The 18,059-nt window shown below is 32.3% G+C and overlaps 2 protein-coding genes and 1 long non-coding RNA gene across 3 annotated transcripts; all 3 read left to right on the plus strand.

Annotated features, from left to right (window-relative positions):
• The first annotated feature begins 826 nt into the window (after positions 1-826).
• On the plus strand, positions 827-1,982 carry LOC11419287 (50S ribosomal protein L3, chloroplastic). Its single transcript, XM_003604026.4, has 2 exons — positions 827-1,437; positions 1,539-1,982. The coding sequence occupies exons 1-2, from the start codon at positions 909-911 to the stop codon at positions 1,826-1,828; spliced, it is 819 nt and encodes a 272-aa protein (XP_003604074.1). The 5' UTR covers positions 827-908; the 3' UTR covers positions 1,829-1,982.
• Positions 1,983-10,376: 8,394 nt separating this feature from the next.
• Positions 10,377-14,066, plus strand: LOC11420449 (uncharacterized). The gene is made up of 5 exons (XR_003010384.2): positions 10,377-10,772; positions 11,216-11,813; positions 12,634-12,821; positions 13,455-13,673; positions 13,785-14,066. It is a non-coding gene; the product is annotated as an uncharacterized lncRNA (long non-coding RNA).
• A 669-nt stretch (positions 14,067-14,735) lies between these two features.
• LOC11420450 (cytoplasmic tRNA 2-thiolation protein 1) lies at positions 14,736-16,741 on the plus strand. Its single transcript, XM_003604030.4, has 3 exons — positions 14,736-15,569; positions 15,646-15,757; positions 16,091-16,741. The coding sequence occupies exons 1-3, from the start codon at positions 14,794-14,796 to the stop codon at positions 16,247-16,249; spliced, it is 1,047 nt and encodes a 348-aa protein (XP_003604078.1). The 5' UTR covers positions 14,736-14,793; the 3' UTR covers positions 16,250-16,741.
• The last annotated feature ends 1,318 nt before the right edge of the window (positions 16,742-18,059 follow it).

The following is an 18,059-nucleotide window of genomic DNA, read 5'->3' on the forward strand; positions in this document are numbered from 1 at the left end:
ACAAATACATTTAGTAATGAAATAAAAAGTGCTAAAATATATTTTTATCATTTATCTTTTACCAATTATTCATTTATTTTGGTCATATAGATATTTTATTCTTTTCTCGTATATTTATCAAATATAACTATTTGTCTTGACTTGTCAAAAAAAGTCTTGAAAGATATAAGACTAAAACGAATAAAATAAAAGAAGACGAAAACAAATATTAGATTAAATATGGAAAATATATTTTAAAAAATGTTTAAACATGGCTATGAAATATAAAATAAATTGTAAACAAGTTTCTATCTGAACTATCATGTTTAAACATTTAATCATATATTATGCATTATCTTTACCAATCAAACTAAGTTCACGGGACAATCAATTGTTAGCTTTAAATTAATTGAGAACAATACGTGAATTGTTGTTCGAGAAATACATAGTTGATTTTGCGGAAACACAAGTGGTAGGGATCATGGATTTTAGTTTTTCAGAATGTTAGAATTTTAGTAAAAGAATAATTAAAATGATATAATGTTGTGGTAATTAAAGTGTATATGTATAATCCTTTAAAAAAGATGTATATGTATGACTTTTGATTATTATTATTTTTAACTAAATGTGTAACATTTGGTTGATACTATGTCACAATTTAGAAAAGCTTTTTGTTGGCTAACTTTTCTTTAACAACATGAAGCCAATAAAAAAAAGTGTAAAAAGTTAATTTTAATTTTTTTTAATGGAGGGTTTATTTAAAAAAAAAAAATGAAATTGGTGCGGGGCGGGTCGGGTATTGAAATGAAATTGGATGGAATAAGATAAGCTTTGCTGTTGTTGCTGTTGTGTTTCATTCTCTTCTCTTCTCTGTCTCTCTCTTGAGATAGATAACATAAACACAGTCGAGCGTCGTCAATTGATTCAATATGTCTATCATTTCTTCTCCATTCTCCATTTCAATACCTTGTTCTAATTCTTCTTCTTCTTCTTCACTTTCCTTCTCAACTTCTTTTTCTGCTCAATTTGTGAAATTGCAGCAGCACCAAAGAAAAAGAGGAGGAGCGATGGTGGTGAAAATGAGCTTAGAGGCTGGTGTTGGTGTCATGGGTACCAAATTGGGAATGATGAGCTTTTTCCAACCTAACGGTGAAGTAGTTCCCGTCACTGTTGTCGGTTTCAAAGAAGGCAACATCGTCACTCAGATCAAAACCGACGCCACTGACGGTTACAACGCCGTACAAGTTGGTTACCGGAGGGTTAGAGACCGCAAATTGACCAAACCTGAAATGGGTCATCTTGAAAAGGCCGGAGCCATTCCTATGCGCCATCTTCAGGAGTTTCGTCTTCAATCCGTTGATGGTTTTGAACCTAATCAGCGCCTTGTCTTTGATGAGCTTTTCAATGAAGGAGATCTTGTTGATGTCTCCGGCACCACCATCGGCAAGGGTTTTCAAGGTCTGTAACTCTCTCCCTCTCTTTGCATTCCCTTCTAGTGTCCAAGTTAAGTTGATAATAATATCTATCACTAATGTATGAACTTACTTTGACAATGACAGGTGGTATCAAGCGTCATAACTTCAAAAGAGGACCAATGAGCCATGGTTCCAAGAGTCACAGACAACTTGGATCCATTGGTGCCGGAACTACACCTGGTCGCGTATACAAGGGAAAGAAGATGCCTGGTAGGATGGGTGGAACTAACAGGAAGACCAGAAAGCTTAAGATTGTTAAAATTGATAAAGATCTTAATGTTATCATGATCAAAGGTGCTCTTCCTGGTAAGCCTGGTAATCTTCTACGTATAGCCCCCGCCAAGATTGTTGGCAAGAACATTCCAAAGAATTAATTACTCTTTTTCCTTCTTAACTACTTGTCTGTATTCACCTGTTAAGTACGAAAATAACAATCAAAACAAACATTTCTCAGTAACTGAGATTGGATGCAATGTTATAATGTTTTACAATAAATCATGTCTTAGGCAGATCATTTTTTTTCACTTATTGGTTGGTTTGCTATTTGATCAATTTGATGGTGCAGCATGAAGTTCATGGACACAAAGGAATTGGTCGTTCTAAACTCTAAACTAGAACTGGAAGTTTTTAATGCTATTAACTTTTTCCTTAACCCTAGTTGAATTTATTTTTAATGCATCTCCCATTGTTGTCATGGGCTTAACAAGGAATATTCTTAAGTTTCTGTTCAACTGATATATAATGTATTGAAACTCTCTTGTTTGTCTTCAACAACCACTGAGTTCCTGAGTTAAACCAAACTGTCTTAAGAGACATGGCCTCTGATATGCTTTTTCCTATAAATATTGCTTTATAGCCATACTTCCAACAGCATACAAAATTTAGATGTTAATAAAGCTTGTACTTGTCATGAAAAAATAAACAACCTTCACCCTCTAATGCCTCCTTTCTTTTTCCATTTCCACTTTCACTACCAACATCACCATCACTCTTGAACCAAGGTAGTGTGATGTGTCTTTGAGCTCCCTTTTCAATGGAGCTTGTGGTAGAAGGAAGAAACATGGAGTTTGGTAGAAGATAACTTTGATGGGAATAGAAAGTGAAGTTGTCCTTGTCTTTTCCATGTTGCTATGTTGTTTTGAAACACATCACTGCATCAAAACACATGTCCTTGTATTGACCTCTCTAACATCATATATCACATTTTCAATTATTCTCTGATGAGTGCAGTATACAGCCTGATGTACTTAACTTACACAACAGGGTTTTTTAAACTGATTGCCAGGAATCATACTTTAGAAGAGGAGTAATTCAGTTAATTTTTGTTGGGGGGGATTTTAAAGAACTTAGGGATGGAAAAAGGAAGCTCTCAATACACAAATCTGGACCTAGATTTGTTGTAAAGATACCACGGAGTTACACGCTGTAGTGAATCTCAAAGTCAATATTTTTGATATTATAGTGTTAACTTCATCAGAAAAGTCATTTTCGTGACTTCACCATAGAATTTTCCTTTAAAAAAACTAATATAGAACACCATCTAGATAATGTGTTGTTCAAAGTCAATAATGTGTTGTTTTCAATGAAAATTTTCTTTTTAACTTTCTTAACTGGTGCCCCAAGAACACCATCTAGATTCTTACAATGTCCTTGGTGGGACACGGGACGACCCGTTTAACCCATCGTCCGTACATGCTAAAGTCCATTTTGTTGATCCATTAATGTTTTTGTTCGCATGAGTTGGATCAGTTATGTGGGAGGATTCGCGCTAGGTCCATAACATGTGTAACTACATTTTTTCTTACTTTATACTCACAAGTTACAACATACAAGGTTATGGGAAATTTTATCGAGTGTCCAGGGTATTATTTAACACCTTTAAATAATATTTTTTTATGAAAAATTGTGTAATCAATGTATTAGAAACTGAAATATTTGATTTTCTTGTAAAGTAATTTCTTATTCTAGAATTCTTAAAGAGTGTTTAGGAGGCACTTACTTGTTGACAAAACCCATTAGCTATAAGCAAGGGTAGATTTTATGTTTTTTATAAATGAAATGTTAACATGTTATGTAAGGACGCGTGATAAGGTACTAAAGTAGAAATTATGTATTGAAAATTGTATCCATTTATTTTTCAAAAGATTGAAAATTAAGTTTTTTTTAATAAATATTTACTATTTGTGGAATCTTTAAAATGTGTCATGGTATATGTCCTTTTTTAAAAGAGTAGTGATATTTGAACAACTATTTCATACAACATTTTATGACAACTTTTCTTTTCTCTCTTTTCATTGGTTAAAAACAATAGAGAGAGAAAAATGAAGAGAGATGATAAAAATATAATGCGAGTATGAAAGAGAAAATTGTCAAGAAGTTATCACAAAATGGTTGTACAAATATCATTTCTCTTTTTATAATACTAGTATCTATGTTTCTATTTACTTGTCATTTTTTGACTTTTTATACGTACCAAGGAAACTAATAATTGTTTTTTTTAACTTTTGATACAATTATTTCTCTTTTACCTATAATACTCTTATTCATTTATATTTTTATTTATTTATTCTCTCCAGAATAAATACTTAAAGGTGATATGGACAGAACAATAATAAATATTATATTGAACTTTGAGAATGATGAAATAGAAACAATTTTTAATGGACAGAACAATAATAAATATTATATTAAACTTTGAGAATGATGAAATAGAAACAATTTTTTTATAAAAGCGACAAGTAATTAAGAACAGAGGAGTAGTTTTCTAGTTTTATTTAAATGGTCGTTTCTTTTCTTTTATTAACAACGGATGGAGTAGATTTCTTTTAAAAAAAAACAAATATACTCCCTCCGTTATTTAAAAGCTTTTTATTCTGCAAGGTTTTTTTTTTCTTTTAAATGGTTATATAGTTAGTTTTATTTAAAAGCTTAAGTTTTCTGGTAATTAAGATCGAATGTTTCTTTTGTTTTGAAAAGAAACATCTAACCCAACTAGAAAGTTTGTAAAACTGTTTCCTTCGTGGAAGAAGAAGATGTGAGTGATGCGAACATGCAAATCTTACTGGAGAAAATATATTTGGTGCCTTAAATCAATTCAGCATATTTGTAAAAGGTTAAAATATGTTTTTGGTGTCTACAAATATAACGAATTTGGGCTTTGGTTCCTGCTAAAAAAAAAAAATTAAAATCAATTCTTGTAAAAAAATTTTGTTTTTTAAAAAGATCTTTGGGTCCACTTTATTGATGAATTGGCACATTTTGGCATATGTGGCAGATGTTGATTGTGTAAAGTTGGCCACATGTCATCCAGGTGGCAATTATGTCATTTATCATATTTTAAAAACATTTTAAAAAATCAAATAATATATTTTTGAAATTTTTAAAATATAGCAATTAATTTTAATTAATTAAAAAAAACTGCAAAAAAAGGGGTCGAAATTTTATCATATCTTCTTCTTCGCAGATCTCTTCTTCGTCCCCCTTTTCTCCTCTTCTTCTTGGCAGGTCTCTTCCTCGTCCCTCCTCTTCTTCGTCCATTCAATCCTTCATCAATTCATCCTCTTCAAATCAATATTCCAGAAAACGAAATTCATCTTCTTCAAATCAAAATCTTTTTGTTCTCAGATTCATCCAAATCCAAATCAAAATTCTGGAAACACAGTATGTCGAAATTCAGAAGAAAAAAATAAGGTACACATGGTATTAAGAATGTTCATAACGTTGATCCGCTCAAAATGAAAGAAAATACACAGATGAGAAACATGTTGTTGAGGAGCACGCCACCCTTCCTCCATATTCTCCACTCTTTGACCTAATTTCTTGCAATCTCAACTGCAAAACAAGTGGTTGTAACAACGAATCGAAACGACGAGATCTAGTTTTATGGTGAGAACCCCTACATGGTGAGAACGGATTTTTTTCTGGGTTCAAATTATTGTTTCCATGTTGTTCTTTAGTACTGGGGTTGTGATTTGTTGTTGATGGCTATGAATTTATGAGCTTCATTCTTATTTTATTGATCAAAATAACAAGAGGATGAGAGAAGAATTTGTGGGTTTCATTTCTTATGACTTTGATTGAGAAGATGAACATATGATAGAATGAAGATGAAGAAGGGGGAAGAGGAAGAAGAGGAGTGCAGCACGTGAGAAGAAGGGGGAAGTGAAAGCCAATACATGAAATTAATTTAAAAAATAAATAAAAACACTTTTCAGATTTATTAATTTTTAATATTTATTTAATTCCTTTTAAACTCCATGTATACAAGTTGGTACATTCAATAAGTGACACCTAAAAGTATGTCTGAGGACTATATTAAAATACAAAAAAATTTACATGGATAGATTTCAAAAAAAAAATTTACCAGGGACCAAAATTCAAACTCGCTATATTTGTAGAGACTAAAAGCATATCGAAATTTCACGATGGGATTGATATGACCAGGAAAAAAAAATTTATATACTTAATTTTTTAGCCTTTGTAAAATCTTAGAGTTTAACCTTAAATAATCATTTAAAAAAAAACGTTGCAAAATGTCAACACAAAGAAGAGAGAATTTGTAAAACAAAAAAAACATCGTGATAATTCAATTGCTCAGCCAATAAAAAAACATTGTGAATAGTCAGTTGCTTATGATCCTATGGTAAATCCTAAGGCTTTGTTTGCGAGTTGAGTTTTGGGAGGAAGGGAGGGGAAGCAAAAGCTTATAGAGTGGTAAACTCTTGTTTGCGAGTTTTAAAAAAACAAACGAAAGGTTTTGGGGGGTCTTGAAGGGCTTCATTTGTCCAATTTTAAAGTTCCCCCAAATTGGGAGGTTTTGGGGTTAAACATACAAATTGACAATTTTGCCCTCATAATAATTCAAAATTTCAATTTTAGTCATTACTGAATTATTACAATCTTTTTCAAAAACAACTTATTTATACAAAACAGCTTATTACGACCTCATTTTCAAAAACCGCTTATTCAAAACAACTTATTTATACATAAAAGCTTAATACAACCTCTTTTTCAAAAACAACTTATTATCCAAAACTGCTTATTACGACCTCATTTTCAAAAACCGCTTATTCAAAACAACTTGTTTATACAAAACAGCTTATTATGATCTCTTTTTTAAAAACAACTTATTCATAACAGCTTATTTATGCAAAACAGCTTATTGCGACCTCTTTTCAAAAAACAACTTATTCAAAACAGCTTATTGATGCAAAACAACTTATTACAACCTCTTTTCAAAAAACAACTTATTCAAAACAGCTTATTACAACCTCTTTTCAAAAAAAAAACTAATTCAAAACAACTTATTAATGCAAAAGAGCTTATTACGATCTCATTTTCAAAAACAACTTATTCAAAACAACTTATTTATGCAAAACAGCTTCTTACGACCTCTTTTCAAAAAACAACTTATTCAAAACAGCTTATTGATGCAAAACAACTTATTACAACCTCTTTTCAAAAACCAACTTATTCAAAACAGCTTATTGATGCAAAACAGCTTATTACGACCTCTTTTTTAAAAAATAGCTTATTCAAAACAGCTTATTTATGCAAAACAGGTTATTACGACCTCTTTTTAATAAAAAAAAACAGCTTATTCAAAACACCTTATTTATACAAAACAACTTATTACGACCTCGTTTTCAAAAACAGTTTATTCAAAACAACTTATTTATAAAAAACAACTTATTACAACATCAATTTCAAAAACAGCTTATTTATGCAAAACAGCTTATTACGACCTCATTTTCAAAAACAACTTATTCAAAACGACTTATTTATGCAAAACAACTTATTACGATCTCATTTTCCAAAACAACTTATTCAAAACAGCTTATTTATGCAAAACAGCTTATTACAACCTCTTTTCAAAAAACAACTTATTCAAAACAACTTATTGATGCCAAACAACTTATTACGACCTCTTTTTCAAAAACAGCTTATGCAAAACAGCTCGTTAAGATATCTTTTTCAAAAACAACTTATTCAAAACAGCTTTTTTATGCAAAACAGCTTATTCAAAACAACTTATTTATGCAAAACAGCTTATTCAAAACAACTTATTTATGCAAAACAGGTTATTACGACCTCTTTTTAATAAAAAAAATAGCTTATTCAAAACACCTTATTTATACAAAACAACTTATTAAGACCTCATTTTCAAAAATAGCTTATTCAAAACAGCTTATTTATAAAAAAAAACAACTTATTACGACATCATTTTCAAAAACAACTTATCATTTTCAAAAACAACTTATTTATGCAAAATAGTTGTTTTTTTTTTAATAAAAAAAAGAGGTCGTAATAACCTGTTTTGCATAAATAAGCTGTTTTGAATAAGTTTTTTTTTAAAATGAGGTCGTAATAAGCTGTTTTGCATAAATAAGCTACTTTGAATAAGTTGTTTTTTAAAAAAGAGGTCGTAATAAGTTGTTTTGTATAAATAAGTTGTTTTGAATAAGCGGTTTTTGAAAATGAGGTCGTAATAAGCAGTTTTGGATAAATAAGTTGTTTTGAATAAGTTGTTTTTGAAAAAGAGGTCGTAATAAGTTGTTTTGCATAAATAAGTTGTTTTGAATAAGCTGGTTTTTGAAAAGAGGTCGTAATAAGCTGTTTTGCATAAATAAACTATTTCGAATAAGCTGTTTTTGGAAAAGAGGTCGTAATAAGCTGTTTTGAATAAATTGTTTTTGAAAAAGATGTCGTAATAAGTTGTTTTGCATAAATAAGCTGTTTTGAATAAACTGTTTTTTGAAAAGAGGTCGTAATTAGTTGTTTTGTATAAATAAGCTGTTTTTGAAAAAGATGTCGTAATAAGCTGTTTTGCATAAATAAGCTGTTTTGAATAAGCTGTTTTTGAAAATGATGTCGTAATAAGCAGTTTTGCATAAATAAGCTGTTTTTGAAAATGATGTCGTAAGAAGTTGTTTTTTTTATAAATAAGTTGTTTTGAATAAGCTGTTTTTTAAAATGAGGTCGTAATAAGTTGTTTTGTATAAATAAGATGTTTTGAATAAGCTGTTTTTTTTTTTAAAAAAAATGAGGTCGTAATTACCTGTTTTGCATAAATAAGCTTTTTTGAAAATGAGGTCGTAATAAGCTATTTTGCATAAATAAGCTGTTTTGAATAAGTTGTTTTTGAAAATGATGTCGTAATAAGTTGTTTTGTATAAATAAGTTGTTTTGAATAAGCGGTTTTTGAAAAAGATATCGTAATAAACTGTTTTGCATAAATAAGTTGTTTTTGAAAAAAGAGATCGTAATAAGTTGTTTTGCATAAATAAGCTGTTTTGAATAAGTTATTTTAAAAAAAAAAAAAGATCGTAATAATTTGTTTTTCATGAGATAAACTGTTTTTTAAAAAGAGACCGTAATAAGATGTTTTGTATAAATAAGTTGTTTTTTATAAAGTGATTGTAATAAGTTTTTTTTATTCTATAAATAATTTGTTTTTCATGAGATAAGCTCTTTTGAATAAATTAGAAGAGAAATTTATAACATAAGTCATTCATCTCCTTTCCTTGTTGGTGTTTTAACTCTCAAACAAGGGGAAGGTTTTCCCTCCTTTCTCCCTTCCCTCCCTTTCCTTTCCTTCCTCTCCTTAGGCTTTCCTTTCCTTCCCCTCAAAACTCGCAAACAAAGCCTAAGACACGAGATAATCTTTTCTCATAAAATGCATTTGACCATTAAAAAAAACGGCAAATTACATTGACCTCCCTTAAATTTTACTTAAACAACATAAATACCCCCTCCAGTTTTTAAAAAACACAAACCTCCCCTTATTTTAACACCGTTAAACTTCTGTTAGATAAAAAAGAAAAAAAGGTTATACTTTATCATTTTTGTACCTGTTTCTTCAAAAATGCATATGTTCTTTGGTTTTTTTGTGCGGCTGAAGTGTTGTTTCCTGTATTAGCCATCAATGAATAATTTTAACCCCATTGATACTTCAACCTCTCAAAGCAACAACGGCATTATTGCAATCCGACCCCTAAGCATAAACATCATGTGATCTACAGAAACACAGTAACTCATAAAATGGAACAATGACAAAATCACAACCTCATGATCAGTTCCTTAAAAAAAAACTCATGATTAGTAAAAAAAAAAATGTAAAATGCACACAATTTGAAAGTGTTTCTTGTTTGTGCCTTTTAACATATATTCAAAATTGAAAGTCATATGCAAACTGCAGGGTTATTTTTCCTTTTGTTTCGCGAAATTGTGTTTCATAAAATCCATAAAATAAACAAATTTGAAATACAGATTCATTCATGATATAGAATGAACATACACAACCACAAAAATAGAAGAGAAACTTAATAAAATAATGGAAGAAAAAATGTTGAACAATGAAGTGAAATAAAAGAGCTCATAAAGTGAGTGAAAGTGTGAGAGTTAAGAGAGATTTAACGGTGTTAAGATGTAATTTTATGATGTTGAGATAAAAGGGAGGTGTTTGTCCATTTGATAACAAAGTAAGGGAGGTTAGTGTTTGATTTAAAACTAAAGGGGTATTTATGTTAACTAATGTCTGGGACACCGGTTGGTATGATCAAAAAAATTATAAATGAATTTATTTTAGTGAAAACTTAAGTGAAATAATCTTAATAATATAAATGGAACACCGATCTGCAAATTTGCCCTAATTTGCTCCTTTGAAATTCACTCATTTACAACTGATTTTCTCTGGAGGCAAAACATACAAATATGAAATTTAATGTAGAATTTATTTTCTTACCCTTTGAAATCACAAACCTGGTAATTATGACAGCCACATAATTAGCCAATAGGAGATGATGGTCGGTTACAGAACATCCCTCACACGTTTTCTCCTCAAAACGTTTTCTCACCTGAAACTTCTTCTTCTCTTCCTTTCTTTTCTTCCTTTTCTTCTTCCTCTTCTCCTCAACACATTATCTTCCTCTTCTTTTCTTCTTCCTTTTTACAACCCCAAAATCTTTGTGGGTTTTGATTTCCAATTTCAGCTCACAAAATCAATGTTACAATTCGATTTTCATTTTCGAATAAATTCTTACACGGTTTTATGATTTCAATCTCTTCTAATTTTGGTTCTGATTCTGTGAAAAATTGTTGAATCCAATGGTTTTCTTGCTGAATCCTATTGTACAAGTTGCTAATCGTTCATGACAATGGTGTTTTGTGGTAGAGAGGGTTTTCTGTTTCTAGAAGCTTCTATCAGAGTTTTTGTTGACAATGTTGAAATTAGAAAGGGGATCATAGTGGGGTTAATGAAGGGAGGTAGGGTCTTGCTTGCTTGGCCATCCAACAGAGTCTCAGCCTCATTAACACATGGTAATTTTTAGTTTTAAGTTTCTTTTCTTTTCAATTTAGTCTTTTATTTTAATTTGTTTCGAAATTTTCATTTTGATCTGTGTTTAGGTTATAAACCTGGCTGCAATTTGTACTACAGTTGATTACAATACACACCCTCTTGATAAAATTTATAGCAATTTCATTGATGCACTTCCTGTAGTAAGTTATTTCGAATAAAGTTTGAATTTTCATGTGATTTGTTTTATTGGTACTAATTATTTTTAGTTTTGGAGTTTGAAATCATGCCTCGCAAAACCTCCAGTCTCATGTTCTTTCGCCTTTATCAATACATCTAAATGATATGATTTTCTACATTTTGCTTTATGAAAATATGTTTGCTATTTTGATGTGTTAGTTTCTTTTGTTCCAGTAAAAGATTCTTCAATATACAAAAATGTTAATGGTCTCTAATGAAATTGCAGGAGGTTAAGACTGAACAATGGCAGGATTCGGTGGTTACGGAGGTGGTGACGGTGCCGGAAGTGGAACGAAGGTTTTAAATGGTGGCTTTGACAAGCGTCGGTGGTGGAGTGGTGTGATTCGCCGTAAATTCGAACGGTTGTATGAAGATCATGGTGTGATTAAACAAGAACTCATCAACTGTTGATGACTCATTTCTATTTGTGCAATTATTATAAATAGGATACTGCATCTTTTGGGGGATTAGAGGAGGGGTCACCGTGGTGCACATCGGTCATGACAGGAACCTTCGACATTGATTATGAATGGTAGTGCCTTCCTCTTATTTGGAGTTATCTTTTTGACTGGTTGGGTAAGTATTAATTTTCTTGTTTCTTTCTGACTGTATTGATACATTGAGTTGGATTTAGACAGGATGATTGACAATGGTTGTTTATGATTCTTAGTATCATGTATTTTTTTGATGAATGATCAAAGTCTCAAGCAATAATGCGGTGAAAAACCATGTTAACTGAAGAAGCTTGGTTCTGGAGCTTCTATAGATCGCGAGGAAACCATCCACAAACACATGTTTGGTGACGGAAATACGCTACCAAACAGGTACGTCCTCTAAGAAATATGCTTTCAGCCATAAAATTTTGATTAAACTACCTTTGTATGTTGTGTTAGTTTTAACTTTTAAAGAATGTAACTGTAGACTTAAGTTTCATTCATGCAATCTTTGTGTGGTTGGCTTCTATAGGTTGCAAATGTGAAGCTATACATATGAGAGTTGTTGTCATAGGTGTGTATTCTTACCTCTTTCTTAAGATTTGATGATTTGGTAATTTACATGGTTTAATAAGATAAAATCATTACCAAAAAAATTCAGGTAAGTATGACAAGGTACTGCATGTTTGACCTATAACTAAGTATGAGTGAGAGAGTTATAACACAAAAGAATCCACACCCGATTGGAAATTATAACGTAAAACTAATTTCTTATCTGTTTGAGGTCTTTTACGAGATCAACAATCCGCACCCAATTGAAAATTATCTCCTAAAACTAATTTCTTACGAGTTTGAGGTCTTCTATGAGATCAGTCTTTCTCACATTTTAGCTTATAATTTCCAACTGGGCTGGGATTGTTTTGTATCAAATGCCCCCAAATGGATTCCATAGAAAGCTCACCATTAATTGCTTTGAAAAAATGATTCAGTGATTGTTATTTTGCCGCTCATGTTGAAATTAAGGGTCACCAAACAGTCTGTAAATGATTTGGAAAGTTGTATTTTTTAGCTCCTGTCTTTTCTTCAACTTTAACTACACAATATATGTTTTGTAAAGTAGTAGTGTTAACAGTTTTGTGTTTTACCTTTGAGCTTTTCAACTATGTTGTTGTCATGTTTTATTAAGCATAAATGTTTCACCATGTAACAGGGTTCATTTGAAGTTGTCTACAATAGAAGAAGTGATGCATTTGCTGCTCTTAAACGATATAACAATGTGCTTTTGGATGGAAAGCCCATGAAGATTGAGATTGTTGGAACAAATTCAGAATTGTCTGTAACTGCACGGGTGAATGTCTCTGCAATGAATAGGCAGAGGAAGAAGACTTTTGTAATGACGTAAGTTGCTCAATCTGTGCGATGAGGCTTTTGTGTGATATGATTCTGTCAATCCCTATACATCTTCTCTTCATTTGAAACTCCCTATGGTCATTTTAAGCATTAAGTTGAACTGTATTTGGTAAAAAAATTATATTGTTCAAGACCGGAGGGAGTGCATATTTATTTGTGAATGGTGAAAATTGATGTCCATATCTAAACTACTAGATCAAAATAGGCATCAAGTGTAATATTTTTCCTCTAATTGTTCGAAGTTTTGTTGAAGTCTTCAATCACTTATTTACTTTTTTGTTTGGAGATAATATATGTTTGAATTCTTGATGAGGATTTATTTCATGAAAATCAACGTCTTGAGTTTTTAATTTATAAAGTATGAATTTAGGGATTTCCATATAGGATTTTCATATAGGTACAATTTAGGTTTCCAATTTTAATTACTTCCAATTTTCATAAGTTTTTCCCTTTATATTAATGATAGTTTAGCATATACATGGACAATAAGAACCAATTGCATTAGTATTGTTTGCAGATACTTATGTTATTTTTATAGCAAATGTGTTTTTGTGGAGGGGGCTGAAATAATGTGTCACATTTTTCTGCATCTTTTTACAAGTTGTGGTGTATTGTTTGCAGAATTAATTAGTTTGGTTAGCATCAGTATCTCTTATATGGTCTTTAAATTGGGTTCTTATGGTAATGTGGTGGTGCTATCAAGTTGTGTTGTCTTCAAGTCATCCAAAGGTGTTGGTTGAGATTTTGGTGATATATCAAGTTATTGCTTCTTAAATGGATCATGAGGGTTTTAGATGCAACATCATTCTATATTCCCTTTGTTTCATGTTTCAAGCACAGGTAACACTTTTATCTTATATGAGTGGTATTGAGGCCCAACTAATTGTTTAGTGTGGCAACATATTGGTTTTGTTGCTATTCGACTGATGAGGTTTTGTTGTTTGTCTACAGGTACTGCTCTGCATCTGTGTTGGGGGTAGCAGAGTTTGTGGTTACTATTGGATTGTGGGTAGCAGAGTTTGTCTACAAGGTTGGATTGCTTGCAATCTGTCCAATTTTTTCAGCTTTGGTTCTGGTTATGAAGACCGAAAAATGTCGTGTTTTTTACTCTATCTATGTTGCTTAGTTTTCGGATCTACTGCAGGAGGATGTTCTTCAAATTCATTTTTGTTGTATCTTCCTTTCTACTTAATGTATTTTTACATTTGTGTTTAGATTGGGGCTTTTGCTCTTGATGCTATTCTTATTTTCTTTATTTATATGCAGTATGGATTGGAAACTTAAGTTTGACATGTGTGATGCTACTGTTATTTCCAATTGTATATTGAACACAAGTTTAGTTGAAAATGCTAAGCATGTAGGGGGAGTTAATGCCATGTGAAACATGTGCTGCATAATCTAAATAAAGAATGTATGGAATATAGATGTCTTTTTATAAGTGCATTGTTTTCCATTTCATTAGAATTATATAGCACCGTTAAAAAGAAATACATAGCTATACACATTAGATCAATAGAACAAATAATGATACAAATGGTACAACTACCTGAAGGTAATGTCATTAGTGGATGGTTAGACTAAATTTGGTTTAGTTGATGAGTCTGCAAGTTGTTCACGTTTCATACCCATGTAAATGTCAATGAACTAATAATTATTATGAGATCCAATCACCGGACAATACACGATATTGTTAATGTAAATTAAGGGTGGAGAGGTGCAAGTAAAATTTATTAAACAATGATTTGCATTCGATCAAGCTTATGTTATGTTATGTAGCACGCGTAGTAATAATAGTTTAAATTTGTTAAACAATGATTAAGGGCGAACTAGTAATAATTATAATAATTGACTATAGGTTAAATTTGTAAATACTGTAAAAAAATAAATGTTATGTTATGTAGCACGCGTAGTAATAATAGTGAAGCGCGATACTCCGATAGGGTTTGGGTAGCAGAAGAGAATGGAAGGGAAGAGAAGCTTGCGTATGTGCTGTTTATGCAATGAAAGAAGAGCTTCTCTGAAGAGACCTAAAACCCTTCAACAGATTTGCAGAGAATGCTTCTACCTTGCTTTCGAAGATGAGATTCATCAACTCATCGTCGATAACCGCCTCTTCACCCGCGGCGACCGAATCGCCATCGGAGCTTCCGGCGGTAAAGACTCCACCGTCCTCGCTTACGTCTTATCCAAACTCAACCGCGTTCACGATTACGGCCTCCATCTATTCCTTCTCTCCGTCGACGAGGGCATCACCGGGTACCGCGACGATTCTCTTGAAACCGTTCATAGAAATCAGATTGAGTACGGATTGCCTCTCAAAATTGTATCCTACAAGGATTTGTACGGTTGGACGATGGACGAGATCGTGAAACTGATTGGTCTGAAGAACAATTGCACCTTCTGTGGAGTGTTCCGTCGGCAGGCACTGGATCGAGGAGCGGCATTCCTGAAAGCAGATAAAGTGGTGACTGGGCACAACGCGGACGACATAGCTGAGACCGTGCTGTTAAACATATTAAGAGGAGATATAGCTAGACTGAGCAGATGCAGTTCAATCATAACAGGTGAAGATGGACCCATCCCTAGATGCAAACCTTTCAAGTACACTTATGAAAAGGAAATTGTTATGTATGCTTATTTCAAGAAGCTTGACTACTTTTCCACTGAATGCATTTATTCTCCAAATGCTTACCGTGGTTTTGCTCGTGAGTTCATCAAGGATTTGGAGAGAATCAGGTTGGTTTGTTGGTTGCTACTTGTTTTCGTTTTTATTCCATTACTGCCAGCCTCATATTCATATTCAATAATGCAGACCCAGGGCAATCCTCGACATCATCAAATCAGGGGAGAATTTCAGGATTTCTACGACCACCAAAATGCCTGAACAGGGATTTTGTGAACGCTGTGGTTATATTTCTAGTCAGGTATTTTTCTCATTACCATCCCTAAAACTTGGTTTCATATTATATTATACAATACAATGCTGCTTTCCATCCAAATTGAACATTTCTTGCTTTCATACCACTATAAACAGGCTTATCTTATGTCCTTTGTTTTTCAACTCAAATATTCTGGTTCATTTTAGAACAATTCTGCATCATTCACCTTTATTTTTTTGTTCTCTTTCTCCTCAATTGGCTGTATTGTAATTCGGGTGTTCTTAGTCTTGAATCTCTTATGCGCTCTTTTCTCCCTTTGATTTCACTCTTAGTTCATCATAACTACAATATGAGATACAATTACTTTTTCATGTACAGAAATGGTGTAAAGCTTGTGTTCTGCTTGATGGATTGAATCGAGGTTTGCCTAAATTGGGAATTGGACGGAGTCGGGTTGCCATTGGTTTCAAGGAAGAAAATAAAAGCCATGGAACAAAGAGCATTGAGAGCAAACAATGTGGATCTTTAGACTTCTGATTTTCTATGTAGGCATCATATCATATGAAGGTACTTGCAATTAATATCCATCAGTGAGATTCAGGTCAGTTAGTGGAAATATTGATATATCTGATGACAAAAGGTATAAGACTTGCAGCACGACTTTGTGTATCAAGACATTGATCAAAACAATAAGTCTAGAATAGTTGCATTATTGGCAGATTTTGTTACCTCTCTATGTAGTTGGTTATACATCTCTAGCTTAATTTTTTTGAACAATATTCTGTCAAACAGTTATTTGTATCCTGTTATACTCACAATTCGTCAATACAACTCAACGGTCTACTGTTGGATACAACCTCAAGCATTGGCTTGGATATCCTTCAGACATACATCTTGAGTTTTGATATTGCAATCTTTCTTCCGTTCTTCTCTAGCAATGGGTTTCATTGAAGAATCTATGAATAATTTGGCACTGTATTCTACTCTATATTAATGTCAATCGGTTATATATGCTTGGTTGCACTTTCACACTTTGTACTTTATTGTGTTTATGATGTTTTCTATTTTGTTAGTTTTACCATCGAGCTATCAAGACTTTGTGATGGGATACTAATAAGGGTGGATGTTAAGCTGAGCAAGCTATTTTTCTAGAAAAAGTAATTGTGTTATTATTCGTAGCAGGAGGGTTAATTGATTAATTCCTCGGCAATCTATGTGAGGAATTCTAAATTAAAAAACTGGAAGAAAAAAAAGCAGGGAAGGGATGAAAACAGTAGTCCAAATAATTTAAATATTGAAAGATAGAATCACGATTAATTCCAACTCCATCAAAATGACGAGATCCTTCTCTGCTATCTCTTTCTATTAGTTGAACACATCACACACTAACCTAACTAGCTAAAGGGTTTTCTAATCTAGGGCTTACCTATGATGGATACATGAAAGAAGGGGTTAGAGATGGGTGGTCATGAAGACATGATAATGGAGGAAAATACAGTGAGATAAGCTTATCAAGAGATGTTAAGCAATGAGAATCAATGACCAGATATTTTTATAGCTAGAATTTGGAATAGACTAGTTCCACAAAGGAGAACCTAATGGATTGAAGTATGCTGTCATTATCATGCTGGAGAGGTTTTGGGTGTCAGGGAGTAGCTTTCGGTCATCTGTTTTTTTTTTAATGTTCTCTTTATGCTCATGTTTGGAGATTATGTTTTCGGTGGGTGGTTGGGTATAATTCAGTTTTGCACAATGAGTACAGAGTCGCTTTTACTTTAAGTTTAAGGATTGTTGTATTGTCATAAGCAGTTTCGAGATGTCTCGCAAAAATTGAAATTATGAAGTTGGCTAAGGGCAAGATTAGGTGGTTTCAGCTACACAGTGTCATCTCTGTTTACTAATCCTGCATCATGTTATAAGGTGATCGATTTTTGTGGCAAGTTGGAAGGGAAACATCTGTTCGAACGAGTTAGTATGTCTTGATATTATTATTTGTTTTTAGGGTTCTCTGTTTTTGGGGATGTTGTGGGTGTAAGTTTGTTGTCTCCCCAATTTTTTTGGGGTCTGTTTGGCCTCACGTTGCAGCATTTGTATCTCTTTTGCCTAATATTTCACACGTCTTCTGCAAATATTTTATATTGATACATATTTTCCCATATAAAAAAAATCATGATACGTTTACCGTTCAAATCAAATTTGATTGTCTATTTTAGTTTTGTTGTCCTTGCTTTGATAAATGGTCTATGGTGGATTATCATTCGAAAATGACTTGAATTACAAACGACAATTGATGTCCTCCGTATAAGTAAAAGTTTAGGTTCAGAATTTAAATTCTACACATTCAACT

This window comes from Medicago truncatula, chromosome 3, assembly GCF_003473485.1.
Source record: "Medicago truncatula cultivar Jemalong A17 chromosome 3, MtrunA17r5.0-ANR, whole genome shotgun sequence".
In the NCBI taxonomy this organism is placed as follows: domain Eukaryota; kingdom Viridiplantae; phylum Streptophyta; class Magnoliopsida; order Fabales; family Fabaceae; genus Medicago; species Medicago truncatula.